This window comes from Prunus persica, chromosome G5 (assembly GCF_000346465.2).
Source record: "Prunus persica cultivar Lovell chromosome G5, Prunus_persica_NCBIv2, whole genome shotgun sequence".
Lineage (NCBI taxonomy): Eukaryota > Viridiplantae > Streptophyta > Magnoliopsida > Rosales > Rosaceae > Prunus > Prunus persica.
The window spans coordinates 6249176-6266353 of record NC_034013.1 but is presented as its reverse complement, the minus strand read 5'-3'; the positions used below and the strand labels follow the sequence as shown (position 1 = coordinate 6266353).

The following is a 17178-nucleotide window of genomic DNA, read 5'->3' as shown; positions in this document are numbered from 1 at the left end:
TGCTGGCAGTGTTGGTATTTTCCCTCCCTCATGTGCATAATAAAAAAAAAATTGTTATATTTATAATCGTGGCCATTCAGATGAAGAATAATTATAGCTCTTGCTGATGGAAATATTAAAGTTCCCTTCAAATCTGTTAGCCATGGAGATTGAATGTGCTATGGCGGAACAGATGGAAATATTGTATGTGCTATCCCCAAAAGGAAGGAAAGATAATCGGGAACTATTCAAAATACCCAAGTCAAATTGTCGACGCTCAATTCGCTTGTAGGATTTAGGCTTTTCTCCATGTCATTCATTCCACTCCCTGGAAAAAATGCAAAACCGGTTGTAATTTGTTTTAAAAGTTTTATTTAGCATTCTTTAAAGCTACTTCAAACAAAAAACCATTGCAAAGGACCTACAATTGGAGTAATTCCTCTCTCAAGCAAGGTCTTGAATTTGATTCTTAACATCCGTGTAGTGTGTATAAGTTTAGTATGTTATCGCTCCTCTTAATAGGAAAGGTCTTTAAAAAAAACATCGGGGAATTTGAATGGTGGTTTAAGCAAAATCTTACGGTGGATTTTTTTCGGGTAGAATCGCAGCTGTCGTAGAGTTAGGATTTAGGGCTAAGTTATTGAGTTCAACAATAAATCCCAAGCAATGAGGGGGAAGTTGAGTGGTAGAGCCATTCTTCTTGGTGGGGGCGGTGCTCTTCCTACGCCTGTGGAGATGTTGCATTCTTGCTTGGTCCCTCCCTGGTGTGGCACTAGCTACTCAAGTTGATTGAGATCTTCTGCCGACCTAGTGGTATGCTTCTAAAGAGTTGTATGTGTTGTGAAAGCACATATTGAAAGTACACCATCCCACTAGCTAATAATCATATTGGTTCGTGACACTATGTGTTGTGAAAGCACACATGGAAGGATCCAAAAAGTTGGAACTTTATTCATATTATATCCTCACAAATTGAAAGTACAACATCCCACTAAATGGGGGGGCAAGCCAAGTGCACTTGCTCCTACCCAGCATACAATAACAATAGTTAATACATCTCCTAGACATGACAAGCAAGCAACTAGCATTACATGGAATAATTATAATATATTAACCAACACGAAATTTCTGTTCTAATATTTGGATAAAAGTTTGGGATGATCTCAAAACATGTGCAGTTAATTGAGCTGAATGTCTGTCTCATAGGAAACCCCAGCTTTCCAGTCTCCAGGGATGACTTGGTTTGCCTGCACGAATTTCACCCCTGCACTGCCACTCACTAGGAACCTCAAGTTAAGGGAGCCACTAGGTGGGTTTGGAGTGTCAAAAACTGCTCCATATGCTCTGCGCATGGCCCTCCATTGTTTGCAATCCTCCTGCCCCAAAAAAAACATATTATATTAGACGAGTAATGCTATGTGTATCACATTTACGTACTACATTATAAATCGTATTAATAAATCACATTGTATAGAGATATTAAGTAAGTCTCGTCTATGTTAGAGATGCATATTCGGTTGTCAATGACCTTTTGGCCTAGTAACACCATGCCAGCTTACACTTTATTAGAAGAGGTTCTAAGTTTAAATTGAAGCAGCATTCCAAGTGAAGTATAGTTTACCTGCCACAACTCAACAGATATGATGTCATTTTGGCCAGCTACATATTGAATCACTATAGCCAAATAGTCAGGATATCTGCTCTGTTCATGGACTTTGAACTCAAGGTTGGCACGACCAGAGAACCGGCAGGGGATCCTTCTGTATTCAATTTCAACCACACCATAAGCAAATAGCCTTTCAGCTGCAGCTGGGTTACTTGCCAACTTTGCATAGGCTCTTCGGCTGAAGATGAAGTCTGTTCTGTCTCCTTCCCCATAATCTGTCACCACCGCATTCACCCCATCACTACTGCAATGTTGAGGTTCTCTGCACCTAACCTGAATCACAAGCGAAAGACTTGATTAAGCAAATTAATTAGGGTTACAATTAAATTAATGGAGCCACTTGTTTAATTGTTTAATATTGTTAGTGCTAACCAACATAATTAGTGTTCATCAACTTTGTTAAAAATGATCGAGTAGATTCAAGAGTACCTGGTAACATGCACCACAGCCAGTTCCATTCCGATACAGCCTAGCAACTGCGGCCACTTGGCCGTCGTTGACTGTCCTTCCATATTCTCCATAGCCACAAGCTCCAGCTACATGAGCATACCATTGCAATTAGTAACTACCCCATTTTCAAGATGATAAATACTATTTAGGAACTTTTAGTCGCTACTATCATTTTGCTACCAAATAGGTAACTTAATGTGTAGTCTTCGTGCATGCATGATAATGTTTTCTTTTCATACTATTTGACATCATAAGATGCTTATCTTGTTAAACTGTGAAAATCATTAATGAGGTTAGTTGTATCCAGACTACGTGGCCAAGTCCACAGTCTAGTAACAAAAGTATTTGACTCGAAACATAAGTATGACTAGAGAATATTTATTTTTGCAAGACAAGTTGCCGCGTCGGATCAATCAAGATCACGTGCTCAAACAATATTCTACTTAATAATGCTCATGATAAATAGTCTAGCAACATGACATACACATGAATGAATGTTTACATTTAGTAGGAAAGGTTATACATACTTGGGGTCCCATAGCAATCTGGGCTACCATAATAGGTTGCTCTAGAGCTTGTAAATGTGTCTTGAGAGGTACACAGTGCAGGCAAGAGCACCATGATACAAAGAAAACAAATTTTGTGCTTAAGGGAAAATTCCATGTCTCAGTGATGACAAAGTTTCCTAAGCAATGAGAGGAGGTTAATTGTAGAAAAAGGAAGCTGATCAAGTAGATTAAGCCAAAGGGTTTAGGAGGAGAGTTGTGAGAGCAAAGATAGCTGAGTCCAATATTTATAGTTGAGGCTGGGGTTAGTGCATGCTGAGGTGGTAAATACCTTTTCTTCTTCTTCCACTTTGGAACTACAGGGTACAAAAGAAATCGGAGCTGGAGGCTTGGGATTAGGTTGATTACGTGTACAATTTATGTGGGACCCCTTTATTGAGCCCTTATTATATAAAACAAAAATATTTTGTTAATGGAGGTTGGAGAGAATAGAATACATACTCACAAGAAGTGTAGTCCAACTTTTTCTCTCCTTCTTTGAATCTACAAATTTGATTAAATTAGGGTGTTCTTAGGTTATCATTACAATCGGGACCATTCTCTCTTTATTCTTCCATAGGTTGGACGAAAACCATTTCGTATTTTGTGTACAAATTATTGTAAATAAACAATGAGAAATCTTAGATTCATACAATAAGTTATCTCATTACATAACTAATAACATGACGAAAAAAAATAGATACATTATTGTATGAAACCGGTGATAGTAACAACTCTCTCTAATTACAACACCACGTGTGGATGCATTTAGCAAGAGAAAGAAGAGATTGTTTTGATAATCAATGTAATTTCTGCATTTTCTCCTGATATGAAATTAATCAAGAGTGGGTGGACACCATTTGTCTTCTTTGGAAGAAAATATTCTTCATCCGTGCAAAATACAAAGAAATTTTTTTGCACACATATTAAACTGTGATTGACAAAAATTATAAATCCGTACTTAACAGAGAAGGCAAGTATTTTCTGAAAACAACTCTCTCATTTGGCGTTGTAATGACTCAAATGGTAGGTTTCAATTTGGAAACTACTAGCTCCTCCGATCTACTTCAATCCACTAGGTCACTAGCCTTCTCTAGTTTATCTAAAAAACGCTATTACATATATCCTGGGGAAATTTAATTGGGCTTTCAAGTCAAATACCAAGAGCTATGGGATATACACAACTGGAGTAATTGAAACCCACCAAAGCCATCACCAGGTTTGGTTGTAACGCACTGAGGCCTATTAGACTGAGATAAAACTAAAAGCACATAGGTCTTCTTCGTGTCAAAGTTTAGATTAAAAGAAGAGCAAAAGAAACTTGTAACCAACCAAAAGAAAGAACCTTTATTGGAAAAGTTAATGTAATGGGGTGGACTTTGACATGTCTAAAACAGGTGAAGTCACGTTTAAATCACACGTTTTGTGTGTCCTGGCCAAAGAGGTTGATATTGGGGGTAGGTGAATCTTGATCCCCGCCCTCCATTTGGTTGCTTCCAAGCAAACCAGGCACGAGGAATATGAGCTTAATTAGGGATTATTGCCTTCATTATCCTAACCATTATCACAAACATTCTACCTTCAAGTATTTTCTTCAAGATTGTATAGGCATAAACAATAGAAATACCAGAATTGTACAGCCACGGGCGAGTCCTCCGTCGAAAATATGGTTTTCATTTAATAACAAATCAACAAACATCTTTAACAAGTGTAAATTAAAAGAAAATAAAAGAAAATAACATGTCACTTTTGTTTTTTCAACTGGTTTTACACTCAATCATGCTAGAACTAGATGTATCTTTGACCAAAGAAGAATACAATGACAGTTACTTGTACTTGATACAAATTTAGGTTATGTATTATGCATTCCTTTGCTGCACTGGAAAAATTTGTGTTACCAACTGCAGCTCTTGACTGGAAATATTAGTGCAACTCTTGTTCCAGAACTCTTGAAAGCTAATCGACACATAAACTTCAATCTGAAAAAGTTGGTTTGAAATCACAAGTTAAAATGCACAACTGGCATTGAAAAATGAGACATCACAGACCTCATTAATTTGGAGCATAACTACAATATTATCCTTTAAGCACCAATTTACAAACATGTAGAAATCCTATTTATATTTATATCAACATTGCACTTTGAGGTTCACTAGTCTTCAATAAAAGTAATCAGCATTTAGTGCGTAGACACCATTTGTTTTGTTATGACCTCAGCGAAAGCATTTTTTTTAATTAGCAATCGCAGACAAATAATTTTTCTAACTTAAGCTTCTGGATCCACATTTTAAAATAAAATTAAATAACTACTACCAAGATTAAATTCATCTACGCCATAATAACATATTTGTATCAACTACAAACGACGAAGACTTTCTATCATAATAACTAATTCATACTGTCATAATTCCAGGAATGTGACTTTCACAATAAATGGGGCTCAAAAATGACATCACATCCATAAATGGGACAACCACTTAGAGCGAATAATGGACGAGAAACTGTAGAGAGTGCACTGAAATATGTGTAAGGTTCATATCTTCAGATGTGCTACTTTGACACATCCCTCTCTTACACTTGTAACTTGGGATGACAGGAAAAGGGCAAAAGGTTAAGTTTTTGGTTAATGAAACCAAAACTACAAGCCACGAAGCATACCATCAACCAAAATTGCCTCATTAGTCATCTTCACTCCCAATTTTGGCAATCAACAAAAAATAAAAGGCAAATGTAAGCTGTAAAGCAAGCTAACCATATGGTCAACCCAACAACTTTAGACAGCACCTATTCCAGGTGTCGCTTTCAGAATCATAAGGAAAAATAGTGGTAAAGGTGGTATGGCCACGAAAAGAACACACATTTACATCCCAATTCCAGAATAATCTATACTCATACTAAAGCAATGTAATGGTTAATAATTGAAACTGGGAGTGATTGTGAGCACTAAAATGTTTGAAAAGCATAAAAACGACATTAGAGAGCAAATTTCTCAGTAAACAGAAAGTACATATCCAAACAACCCAGTTCCTCTTCCATACTAGCCTGTTGAGTTTAATAAAGGCCATCATAGCACAGCATATGTGGCGGTTCCAACATTACACTAAATATGCTAAAAAGAACTATAATGTCAATGTTGTGGAATGATGTGCTGTGGTACACTATCCAAGAACATGGGTTTCCAACCTCATCAGGGGGTTCATGTGGCTGAGTGAAGGGGACTTTCCACTCTTTCTCAACTACCAGAACTTTTTATGAAACCAGAACTTTACACCCTTTCTCAAATAACCAGAACTTAACGCACAACAAAGTCAAATCCTGTAGTTCTGAATGACAACCCAACTAACTGGACTCTCCTGAAGCCGTCAAAATTATTGAACAACAGAAAACATGCATTGCATAGAAGTTCAGAAAGTTTAGGACAATTTCTGACAAAATTCCACTTGATTTTCATACTCAAATATTAGCCATTATAAATTTCATGTAATGAAAATAAAAATAAAAATTGAACATCACTAACTTACAATCTGACAATAACTCATTATTTCCCTGTACCTGAATATTCCTTCTGAGGATCATTCAGTCTTCCTACGGAATAAGTTGTGCTTTTTTCAGGTCTGAGACAACTCCTCTGTCTTCGGTAGTCCTTTCATTGTACAGTACCTGGAAAAAACAATTGAAAATGGGTAAATATTGGTTTGGTATGAATTAGACTAAAAATGTAATAACTCTTTCTATTGGAAGTACCTTGTCTATGATGCCATATTCAACTGCTTCACTAGGACTAAAATATTTCGGACGTCTAATGTCTGCTTCAATTTGCTCAGTTGACTTTCCAAGATGCTTTGAAAAGAGCTTAACCTAGAACACAAATTAAACAATAAACATTGAGTTGATAAGTCACCTCATGTTCAAATGCATTTTATTGTTTGCATGAATGTCAAAATGCACATTCAAATGAAAAGTTCATAGAATTATTCACTTATGGACTCAACACACAGATGTTTAACATACCACCGTATGTTCAAAGAACATTTAATAATATATTTATTTGAAAAGGAACGAGGGGGATGCTCTCCGTAAAGAAGATTCTTTTTGTTATTGCTTGTTTTAATCAACGGATTTGTTTCATCTATTTGTCTATTCATCAATGAGGACTGAAGTAGAAGCTGAAGAAATAATGAAACCAGTCTTTCCTTTTTCCTTCTTTTTGTTTACTTTCCCATTAATTATTACACCTGAGCTAAATTCTGTAATCTTATACAGAGAGCAAATTGTTTCATGGTAAAATATAAATACTCCCAAACTCAACAAACATTCAAGAGAGTAAATTCTGCAAAATTAATAAACATGCTACAGAAAAGAGAAAAATGGAAGAATAGAACAGAAATGAGCTCAAGCAACGAAGAAGTCTGCGATTCTTCGAAAATTTTAAAACTCATAAGCAATCTAACCAGCATTCAAACCAGTCAATGAGAACACAGTGAAGAAAGGGAGACATGCTGGTGACCATCAATCTTACCAACTCATCTTTAACATTCCTCACTTCCCTTCTTGCAAGTTCAATATCTGTTGCTTGACCTTGAAACCTTGCAATTGGCTACAAATAGATAAAGAAAGAAGACAAAAGGTTAATGTAAAATTTAAACCATGTATAAGTTCCACTTAACAAGATAAAAAGTACTAATTCCCGCCTTGCAATAAAAAGTAAGAAACATGCCAGATAGTACACAATTTTAGAGCTAAAAAAATTTGTGATAAATATAGAACCTGCTTCATCATGATTGTTGATGAGGGTAAAGCAGAACGGTTTCCCTTCGAACCAGCAGCCAAAAGTAAGGCAGCTTCTCCCCAAGCGTTACCAACACAAAGAGTAAATATAGGTGGTTTGACATACCTGCAGCGGTTAGAAATTAGTTTTAATCTTTCGGGGAAAAATTCAGATAATCTCTAAAGTGATGGAAACTAGTATTGATCAACATGAATGCATGACCTAACAGAAGAATAGAGATGGATGACCTCATGACATCATATATTGCAAAAGCCTCTGTTTCGTAACCCAACTTCTCACCACCCTGAAGAATACAAGAGAAGAGTCATATAAAATGAACAACTATTGTATGGAAATAAAAGAAGAAAAACAAACAAGGCACAATTTTTTAACAATCTTCATTGTTCTATTAACAGTAGATGCAGAAGGGACGTAATATGAGAATTACTATACTTTACTTATATAGTTATAAAGCATCTACACTGTTTGTTGGTCAAAGTGAAAAGGATGAGCAGAAAAAAGGGCTAACAGCTAAAGAAGACAAGAATTTCTGTTTCTCCCAAGTCCTAACACACCTGCCAGCAAATTGATTAAAAATGTAACACTTGTCGCAAAAGAATTTGAATTACGACTGTGGAAGAAGCCCAAAAACTACCACACAAGAGAAAACTAAAAGTGTAGTTACAATTTACATATCATACATTCTTTAACTAAGTTCTTTCTAAAGAAGGTTACCTTATGATAATACTGCTGCAACAAATGTAGATATTACTATGAAATCCTTACAACCACCACTATCCCACCATGAGAATCAATCACAAACCTTCTCCTTTGCAACCACCACAAGTTGGAATCACCTATGATTGTATCAGAACCGCTATTTTAAAAGATTGGAACCAACCCATTAGCACTACTATAACTACCTCTGGCTCTAACACCAACATCGAAGCAACTGCTGGAATGAGCTATCAGCACAATTACCAAACACAATTTCTTTTCTCATATCTCACCATATATGCACAATCACGCAATAAGCATGCACTCTTAGCTACTACCACGTGATGCATTGACCGATACCATCAAAATGTAAAACCATAGATACGCATACAAAATTGACAACAAAGGCGAACCCATTATTGCCTCCCCAGCATCGACCTTTCATCTATGACCAAACATTGGTCCGGTCATGTTCTAGTTATATCGTACTATCATGACTTAATAATTAAAGGGTGCTGACTATTAAGTTTTGTCGTCCTTCAATCATGCCAATCTGTTAAACAAGCAGAGAGTAACACTAGAACTAGCGAAAAATAAATGAAGGGTCCTGAATGTTAACCTTGGTCGTTCCAGTGGAATTTACGTACAAGTAAATGGGCTTCGTTTCATCTTCATACTGAAGGTAGAGAAACTCCGCCAGTATCAACTCCGTCACTGAAGGAACAAGTGACATGCCCAAGTACACAATTCGATTTTTGTACAGATATGATGCCAGGTCTGGAGGCGGTTGCTCCCATGCACTTCCTCTTTGAAATGGAATAACCTAAACACACAAATTTCAAACTTCATTATACAATAATCAATAACAACACTACCCATTACCCAAAATCTCAAATTTATTGGAGGGTAATTAAAATTGAGCCTAAATTTATTATATTTAAAATGAAAAGAAAAAACAAAAGCAAAATTGAGAGTTAAAGTGGGAAGGTAATTGGGGGAGTACCATGGTGACGACACCGCGTTTGGGCTTGGAGCCACGGAACGACGCTGGGTTGAGGCTCGAGGGGCGGAGCTTGTGGCCGGAAAATTCGGAGGAGATGCTGGTGCCGGCGAAGGGAGAGAGGAAATTGGTGGAGAGGGAAGCTCTGGGAAGGGTAGGGGACGACGTCGTTTGGGTGCGGCTAGAGCTTAGGGCTCGGCGAGTGGTTGGCGATGCTAACATGCGCGTGTGAAGCGCGAAGCTTGAAGCCGTGGTGGCGACCTCCATTGATGGTTTGGAGCGCTCTTTAACTGGAGAAGGCTGTGGCCAACTGTAAGTATGTGAAAACTGGAAAAGAGAATAATGGAAGAAGATATTGAAACAAAATAGATTGGGCTTTTGGTTTTAATTCGGGTTAAAACAATCTTGAGCCCACAAAAGAGGGAGGCTCCAGCCCAATATATGTTCATTAAGGGCATTCGTTTGGACTGAAAAAAGAAATCAGCACATCGTCGATTTGAATTTCCTTACAATCTCTAAACACAGATGCTCGAGATTTCTTTTACATTGCTTCCTTTCCTTTGAAGTGAAAGCGATAGATTTATTTTTTTCCGTCACTTTTGGATTTGAAAATTTTCTTTAACAACTTGCTCAGTATTGGATTGCTTCCTAATTTGAACATTCATTTGTCACATTCGTAATCAATACGTAAATTGCATGTACGCATAACATTGCCCTTAACACAAACTTGCAACAATTGCACTCAACTTCATTATCATATTCGTGGAATAGAACTGTAAAATTTAAACTCTTTGTTTTCGCTCCGATCATCATACCTTTCCCCTTTAAAATATTAAATCTAGTATCTCAGAGGTACCTGACCTGACAAAAGGAACTAGTAGGTTGATGGATCATTACCCAAATGATATAACATAATACTGAATGTTTATTCTATCTCACATGATTGGTATGTAGTAGTTGGAAAATACTATGGTCGATGAGGACGAGGACGAGGACGACGCCAAGCGGGCTTCCAATAATTCCTGTTCCCTTAACTACCTGAAGCAACAGCTCCCGGTGCCCTGGTCCCATAATCCCCTAACCACCCTCAAGCTCATGATCTGCAACCTCTATGCTGGAAAACGGTACTATTTGGAAGCCTTCGAAACTGCCGCCTCTTGGCTCCACCACAACCACCCCAAGACTCTTGCATGCAACGCCGCCTCTACTGCCCGCTCCTTTGGCGGCTTGTATTTACTTGTCAACATTCTGTACGGCCTTCTACTTCCTCCTCCTGAGGAGGCTGCTTCCTGCTGCTGAAAAAGTACTTGGCGCCCTTGAAAAAGTACTACAATCGTCAAGGCAGGTTTAACGCGCGAAGGGTTTAGGGTTTCAGAAGCTTAGGTGACCAGTGAACCTTCAAGCAGCAGCAGCATCAGCTTCTTTTGCCTCAGACTCCTCACCTGTATTCCTTACTTGGCGATGATCTTAAGTCCAACTTGTCCTTTTTGAAGAGAATGGACTTCGGCATTGTAATGGATTTGGAAAAGATATTTGATTTGATTCTCCAAGTGGCTCTCAAGGAAGATTTGAAGCCAGAGCAGATGATCAAGAAGCTGTTTGTGTTCACCTACTGCATACCCTCAAGATTATATGATAGCTGCGCTTGGGAGACTAAGTATGAGGCCACAGAGAATGTTTAAGGACATAGGGTATGAGGATGATGATTCTGTTTTGGGATATTTCCAACTGGAATTCGCCATCGATTGATTTGCCTTTGATTGATTTGCCTTGTCCAGGGTTGACTCTGTTGCATGGCTGGTCCAACAATTTGGTCAAGTCCTTCTTGGACAATGGCGGGGATTTTCGCCCGCATCATCTCATGGAGGCAGCCATCGCTAACAAAGAGTATCAAACTCTTGCTGTGGTCGACTGACTCACTCTCTCCCATGATCTGATCATCCATCATCTCTTGCTTATTATAGTTTGCAGGTAGAATTTTAATTAATAAGTAACCAAGTTTCTGTGCACTACTGAGATGGGATATTGTCTGTCTCCCTGTGTGTCTTAGGTAGATATATATATATATATTCCTGAGCTTTATCTCTCATAATTAAGCAGCATTTGATATTGAAATAATCATATTTTTTGAATACCCTTAATTTTATTGTTTCCTAGGTCTTAGCTAGGTAGCTAGCAACATTCTCTGTTTCTGCTCTGCTCTGAAAGTGAAAACTAGTGTATATGTGGATGATTGAATACATATCGTTTACTGAAATTAAGCTTATTAAATTTTCACTTCTACTTTTGATATAATCTTTAGTTATGAGGTTTTGTGTTCGAGTTCCTCTAGTATCGCTTGTATAAAAGAAAAAGAACCAAGAAGTATGATATTATATATTTCTCAGTACTCTTGTTAGTTTTGAAGCAGTATGACTTTAGGTGGATTAGCCATTAGCCTGATTTCATTTACTACAGTAGTTGTTAGCAGTGTATAGTAGTAGTATAAGCTCAATGCTACGCGACACGTCAGCATGATTTCAATTCCAACTTATATGGCTGTCTTTTCCCCCCTTGATTTGTTTCATGCTTGTCTTTCTCATGCTATCAACCATGCTAAAGTCTTAATGCAATCCAGGTAATTGCGTAGTAGCAGCATAGAAAATATTCAGATCCTACTTCAGCATTCCAAAGAAAATTACCAAATATCTTCTCAGTTCCAACTCCAAGTAACAGTGCGTCTAAACGAATTTAAATATGGGTGGTTGCGAATTAATAGGCCGCCTTTACTGGCTAGTGATTTTCGTGTGGTTGCCTGGAAAGTTCTTTGAAAATCTGAGAACTGAGAAAGAAACTGCAGCTCATGTCGCTGTAGATATTGACATAATTGGGACTTGAAGAACTTGGTAATGGGAAACGGAGAAAAAAAAAACTTAAACAAAGAATTCTACGCCAAATTAAGAATTCAAATCGACGTGGGGAAGGGGAACTACAAGACCCTACAGTCATGGGGTGGACCACAGAGAACTAGGGAGTTTTCCTTTCCTGTTTTCTTCCATCCCACCAAACAAATCTTTTTATCTTAAGTTTCTTGTTTTGTGGTTCTTGTAGTTACAGTTGACTTCTACCTTGACGACAATGGACTTGATGACTCTTCCTGCTTTCCCAGCAATATACTATGAAGTTGCTTCTGAGTTTACACATAGCAGATTGGCTTCATGGTAGCTAATATATAGATACAGTGTTTAATTACACAAATATGAGAGTCAGTTGTCTTTTGTGTATTATATGAACTTCTCTGTGTTTAGCTGCCACCCTCCCTCTCTCCCCCTTTTGCCTGAAAATTTTGTGTTCTTGTGCATTTTTTGTTTGGTGTTAATTTATTTGTTAATTATTGTGTAATATCTTAGTCCAGTTGTATGGCTAAGGTATATCCTCAACAAATTAATTTACGCGACCCTCTAGAATCTTAGATGCTATACGGTTACTTTCAGCATAAGAAATTAGACAGCAATATCTTGAGCAGCTTGACTGTCACAATATCATTCTTTTAGAATGGATCCGAGGTTGAAGAGGGCTGCTCAAGCAGGTGATATAGACGTCATGTACACTTTAATTAAGGAGGATGCTAAACTTTTGGACCTTAATGGGGTGTCATTTGTTGATACTCCTCTACATGTAGCTGCATCTGAAGGGCATATATTGTTTGCCATGGAGATAATGAGATTGAAGCCATCATTTGCTAGGAAGTCAAACCAAGATGGGTTCAGCCCCATCCACTTGGCTCTGCAAAATGGGAACACCCAGATGGTGCTTCGTCTCCTAGACGTTGATACAGGGCTCGTTCGTGTGTCAGGGAGGGAGGGTATGACTCCATTGCACTATGTAGCCAAAGAAGGAAATATTGAACTCTTGCTTGTGTTTCTATCCACATGCCCCAAATCCTTTGAGGATGTGACAATTCGAAATGAGACTGCTCTGCATATTGCATTGAAGAACGGCAAGGTTGAAGCATTTGAATTGCTGGTGAGATGGCTAACACATGCTTGCTATGAAGGGGTTCATCAACTGGAGAAAAGGATATTGAACTGGAAGGATGATAAAGGCAACACTTTGCTGCACATTGCAACAATTAGAAATCAACCTGAGGTGAGTTCTCTTGTTTTTATTTTTCATTGAAATAAGGTGATGTGCCAATGGTTGATGTTAATTTCAGATATATCTTTTGCATGTTTGAATTTGGGCTTCAGAACTGATAGAGTGAAAATTACAGGAACTATACATTCTGTCAAACCATGGCAATAATTTGTTCATAATTTATAAAATCTTCAGAATTTTTAGTTTGGTTGAAGCTTGCAGCTTACTCAATGATTTTTTAATAAATTGGTTCATTCCATTATGCAGGAAGTTGAGCTTTTATTAAACTCTAAGGTAGACGTAAACGCCAAGAATTCGGCTGGTTTGACGGCCCTGGACATCATACAGCACCAAAGCTCGTCGGATAACATAAGAATAAGGACTATGCTATGTTGTGTTGGAGCTCAGGAAGGGGCTTCACTTCCTAATGTTGGCTTCACACACTACTTAAGGTTTATATTTTTTGTATTTTTATCTAAGCACACACTGCTTAAGGTTGAAGAAGTCAATTTGATGAAAAATTGGTGCTCTTAGTACTTCTAACATAGATACATAGCTTCATTAACATGCATCACTGCCTCAATAGTCAGTATGGACTTTGAAAATCTGAGAGTAAATTTAGGTGATTTCTAATTTCTAGCTTTGGCATACCGTACGTACTTCAAGATTTTCATTCTTTGTTGGTTAAATAGTTGCTCTCAATTGAGAACAGTATATAAGACTCTCTCAGCTGCCTACTTTTGTCACTTCTCAGAAAGGATCAGAGGCTGATGAAGGCTGCTCAAGAGGGAGATATTGATGGCTTCTATTCGTTGATACAGGAGGATTCGTGTATTTTAGAGCGCATTGATCAGGTTCCATTTGTTCATACTCCTTTGCACGTAGCTGCATCTGCAGGGCATACCCACTTTGCCCTGGAGATGATGAGATTAAAGCCACAATTTACAAGGAAGCAAAACAAAGAAGGGTTCTCTGCATTGCACTTGGCTTTGAAACATGGGAAAACACAGACAGTGCTTTCTGTCTTGTCCGCCTATAGAGACATTGTCCGAGTCAAAGGAAGGGAGGGTAGGACTCTCTTGCACTGTGTAGCTGAAATCGGAAACTTGGATCTTCTGGCTGAATTTCTAGCAGCTTGCCCAGAATCTATCATTGATCTGACAAATCAGAAAGAAACTGCACTGCATATTGCTGCAAAGAATGACAAGGCCGGAGCACTCGAAGTCTTGCTGGGATGGATTCAGCATGTTGATATGGATGAGGTCTTGCAGTGGACTGATGTTGAAGGCAACACTGTATTGCACATTGCAACAGCAAGAAATCAATTCCAGGCAAGCTTTCGTCCCCTCACTCCCTAACTGTGATAGAGTAATATTTTGCTTCAGGTTAGTAGATGTCCCAAATTTACTCAACCTGTAAGCAAACATATATGTAATTGATTTTTCAATTTTTTTCCCTTTGCTCTTTCATTTATTTCTTTGCTTGTCTTCTAATTTTTTTATTACCAACACAAAACACAAAGATAGTAGGACAGTAGCCTTAGAAGTTAGTTTCTACTAATAAGCTTCAAAAATATGGTAGAGCTGATTACAAACTCAAAATAGTAAGCATTTAGCTCTTCTACATAGATGAAAGAACCAAATTGCAGAAGACATTTAAGTGATACTCTAACCGGTATCTTTGACCTTTTTCGGTATGATTTTCCTGAGGGATATTTGTTGAAATGTCACCTGAACTTATACCTTAGTTTCAATTTGTCACATGAAATTTTTTTTTAAGTGAAATGTCACCTAAATTTTTCAAAATCCATGATTTGTCACATGAGTTTAACATCATCCAATTTTCCATTTATTTTTAAGGGTATTTTAGTCTTTTTATTTTCAAGGATATTTTAAAAATGGAAAAAATTATTATTAAAAAAATAAAGCTTAAATGCAAAAATGGTTGGGGGTTAAATGTGAAAAGATATGATTTTTCCATTTTTAAAATACTCTTGAAAATAAAAAGACTAAAATACCCTTGAAAATAGTTGGAAAATTGGATGATATTAAAGTCATGTGACAAATCAAGGATTTTGAAAAATTCAGGTGATATTTCACTTAATTTTTTTTTTCTTTTTCAGGTGACAAATTGAAACTAAGGTATAAGTTCAGGTGATATTTCAATGAATATCCCTTTTCCTGAAGAATATGTTTTCATTTTTGAAAACAAATACTATTTTGCAAGAAGTTAATTATAGATTTTTGCATGCTAATATTATGCAGGTGATGAGGTTGTTAATAAAAAGGGTTGACCTAAATGCCAAGAATTTGGAGGGTTTAACAGCTCTGGACATCTCATTGCAAGGACCAGATAACAACACAGAGATGATAAATTTATTATGCCGAAATGGAGCTTTGGGAGCTTCCTCACTTCGTAGAGTATCTTCTCTTGCAGACTCTTTGAGGAAAGAGATGTCACTGACCGAAAAATGGATACTACGAAGTTACCTCGCAAAATGTTGCATGCCAAATGAAAAGCGCAACGCTCTACTAGTGATAGCTGTGCTGATTGCAACAGCCACATTCCAAGCTGTGCTCAATCCCCCTGCTGGTATCGAGAAAGGTTACTCTGAAACTCCTCATAATTTTAAAAGGAACTCCGCAGCCACGACCAGTAGCGCTGAAGAAAATGCAGTATCAAACTTTGCATTTCACTCCGCTGCAGCATGCGTTTCTTTCTTGGCTTTTAACACCATGGCCTTTTTGACATCTATTTCTGAGATATGGTTTCACCTCCCACAAGGCCTTTATTTCTTGATAAAACTGGGTTTACCTCTATTGTTATGCTATATGCTTTCGTTGAGTCTCACAGCACCAGTATCAAGTGTGACACCGTTTTACGTGGTTCTGTTATTTTTATCTCAAGTGAAAGCAATAGTTAGGGTCATGTTTTTTAAGAGGACATTGGAACTAAAGCTCTCCCTGTTGAAACATTGTCCCAGTTTACATAGAGAAATGGAATCATGACCTCTGTTTATGTGGGAATTTCAGTGCAATGCCGCATATAATTGAACTTGTGGATGTGCACGAAAAGGATATACTCGAGAAGTGGAATACCATAAATCCTGCCATGTAGAAATAAGCAGAAATATTGTTGAATTCCTCAAGCTGTATTGCATATATTTATAAGACTTTGTACAAGTAGAGATACAAGAGTTTGGAGTTAATACCAAAAGCTTCTCCATAGCCAGAGGTTAAGACCCTAAAATCGTTTGAGTTATAAGTCCCTTGCGAATCGTGTGTGAAAGTTTTAAACATAGAACTTCTATCAAAATGAATTGGAGCTCATGGAGTTTTAAACATAGGTCTTCCATCAAAATGAATTGGAGTTCATGGATTGGGGTCAAATTCACTAAATTATTTATTTCTAAAACAACTTTATCTGAAAGATTTTTGAGGAGCTGCTAATTCTGGCTGAGAGCAAGAGAGATGCATAATTGGAGGCCCACATAATCTTGGATTCCCTTCAAAGCTGGCGATGGTAAAATTATCAAACTGGCCTCCAGATGGTACAAGGCCCTGAAGGTCATTGTATGCCACACTGAAAGAGGAGAGGAAATGTAAACTCAACCCTGGATTTGACCAGACTGTGAGAGAGAGTAAATCTCTCTAAGTTGGTGAGGTTAGAAATCTGATTAGGGATAGTATCAAGAGAGCCTTATGTCAGAGAAGTTGTAAACCATAAAAGAAAACAACTCTTTTTCAATGTGGGACTAAGTGAAAGTGTATTTTCCTATACAAACAACATATTTTTTTGGCCGAACCTATACAAACAGCATAAGTCTCACAACAACAGTATCAAGCGTGACACCATTTTACTTTACTTGCTTAATTTTATTATTTTTATCTCATTTGAAAGCGATTGTGAGGGTCATATGTATTTCTTAAGAGGTCAT

General features: G+C 37.5%; 3 protein-coding genes across 3 annotated transcripts; 1 reads left to right on the top strand and 2 right to left on the bottom strand.

Moving 5' to 3' along the window:
• LOC18776254 (expansin-like B1) lies at window positions 905–2866 on the bottom strand. The gene is made up of 4 exons (XM_007209442.2): window positions 2623–2866; window positions 2075–2181; window positions 1601–1918; window positions 905–1355 (listed from the first exon to the last, which is right to left on the bottom strand). Exons 1-4 carry the CDS (start codon window positions 2756–2758, stop codon window positions 1158–1160), a joined length of 759 nt encoding a protein of 252 aa, XP_007209504.1. The 5' UTR covers window positions 2759–2866; the 3' UTR covers window positions 905–1157.
• Window positions 4295–9639, bottom strand: LOC18777618 (ATP-dependent Clp protease proteolytic subunit-related protein 4, chloroplastic). Its single transcript, XM_007209328.2, has 8 exons — window positions 9129–9639; window positions 8745–8948; window positions 7657–7712; window positions 7408–7534; window positions 7160–7237; window positions 6385–6498; window positions 6193–6300; window positions 4295–4619 (listed from the first exon to the last, which is right to left on the bottom strand). Exons 1-7 carry the CDS (start codon window positions 9390–9392, stop codon window positions 6226–6228), a joined length of 918 nt encoding a protein of 305 aa, XP_007209390.1. The 5' UTR covers window positions 9393–9639; the 3' UTR covers window positions 4295–4619; window positions 6193–6225.
• On the top strand, window positions 11014–16348 carry LOC18776065 (ankyrin repeat-containing protein BDA1). The gene is made up of 5 exons (XM_020563580.1): window positions 11014–11096; window positions 11743–13253; window positions 13509–13693; window positions 13996–14572; window positions 15506–16348. Exons 2-5 carry the CDS (start codon window positions 12660–12662, stop codon window positions 16247–16249), a joined length of 2100 nt encoding a protein of 699 aa, XP_020419169.1. The 5' UTR covers window positions 11014–11096; window positions 11743–12659; the 3' UTR covers window positions 16250–16348.

Bases quoted from the DNA above. Each gene is read 5' to 3' on its own strand.
- LOC18777618 (XM_007209328.2), bottom strand. From the start codon at position 9,392: ATGGAGGTCGCCACCACGGCTTCAAGCTTCGCGCTTCACACGCGCATG. The intron at 7,713-8,744 runs GTTAACATTCAG...TGTATTCTTCAG, and splicing joins ATTCCACTGGAACGACCAAG to GGTGGTGAGAAGTTGGGTTA. The intron at 7,535-7,656 runs GTCATCCATCTC...TAACCGCTGCAG, and splicing joins GCAATATATGATGTCATGAG to GTATGTCAAACCACCTATAT.
- LOC18776065 (XM_020563580.1), top strand. From the start codon at position 12,660: ATGGATCCGAGGTTGAAGAGGGCTGCTCAAGCAGGTGATATAGACGTC. The intron at 13,254-13,508 runs GTGAGTTCTCTT...TCCATTATGCAG, and splicing joins CAATTAGAAATCAACCTGAG to GAAGTTGAGCTTTTATTAAA. The intron at 13,694-13,995 runs GTTTATATTTTT...GTCACTTCTCAG, and splicing joins GGCTTCACACACTACTTAAG to AAAGGATCAGAGGCTGATGA.
- LOC18776254 (XM_007209442.2), bottom strand. From the start codon at position 2,758: ATGGAATTTTCCCTTAAGCACAAAATTTGTTTTCTTTGTATCATGGTG. The intron at 2,182-2,622 runs GTATGTATAACC...ATGCTCATGTAG, and splicing joins AGATTGCTATGGGACCCCAA to CTGGAGCTTGTGGCTATGGA. The intron at 1,919-2,074 runs GTACTCTTGAAT...CTTGTGATTCAG, and splicing joins GCTGTGGTGCATGTTACCAG to GTTAGGTGCAGAGAACCTCA.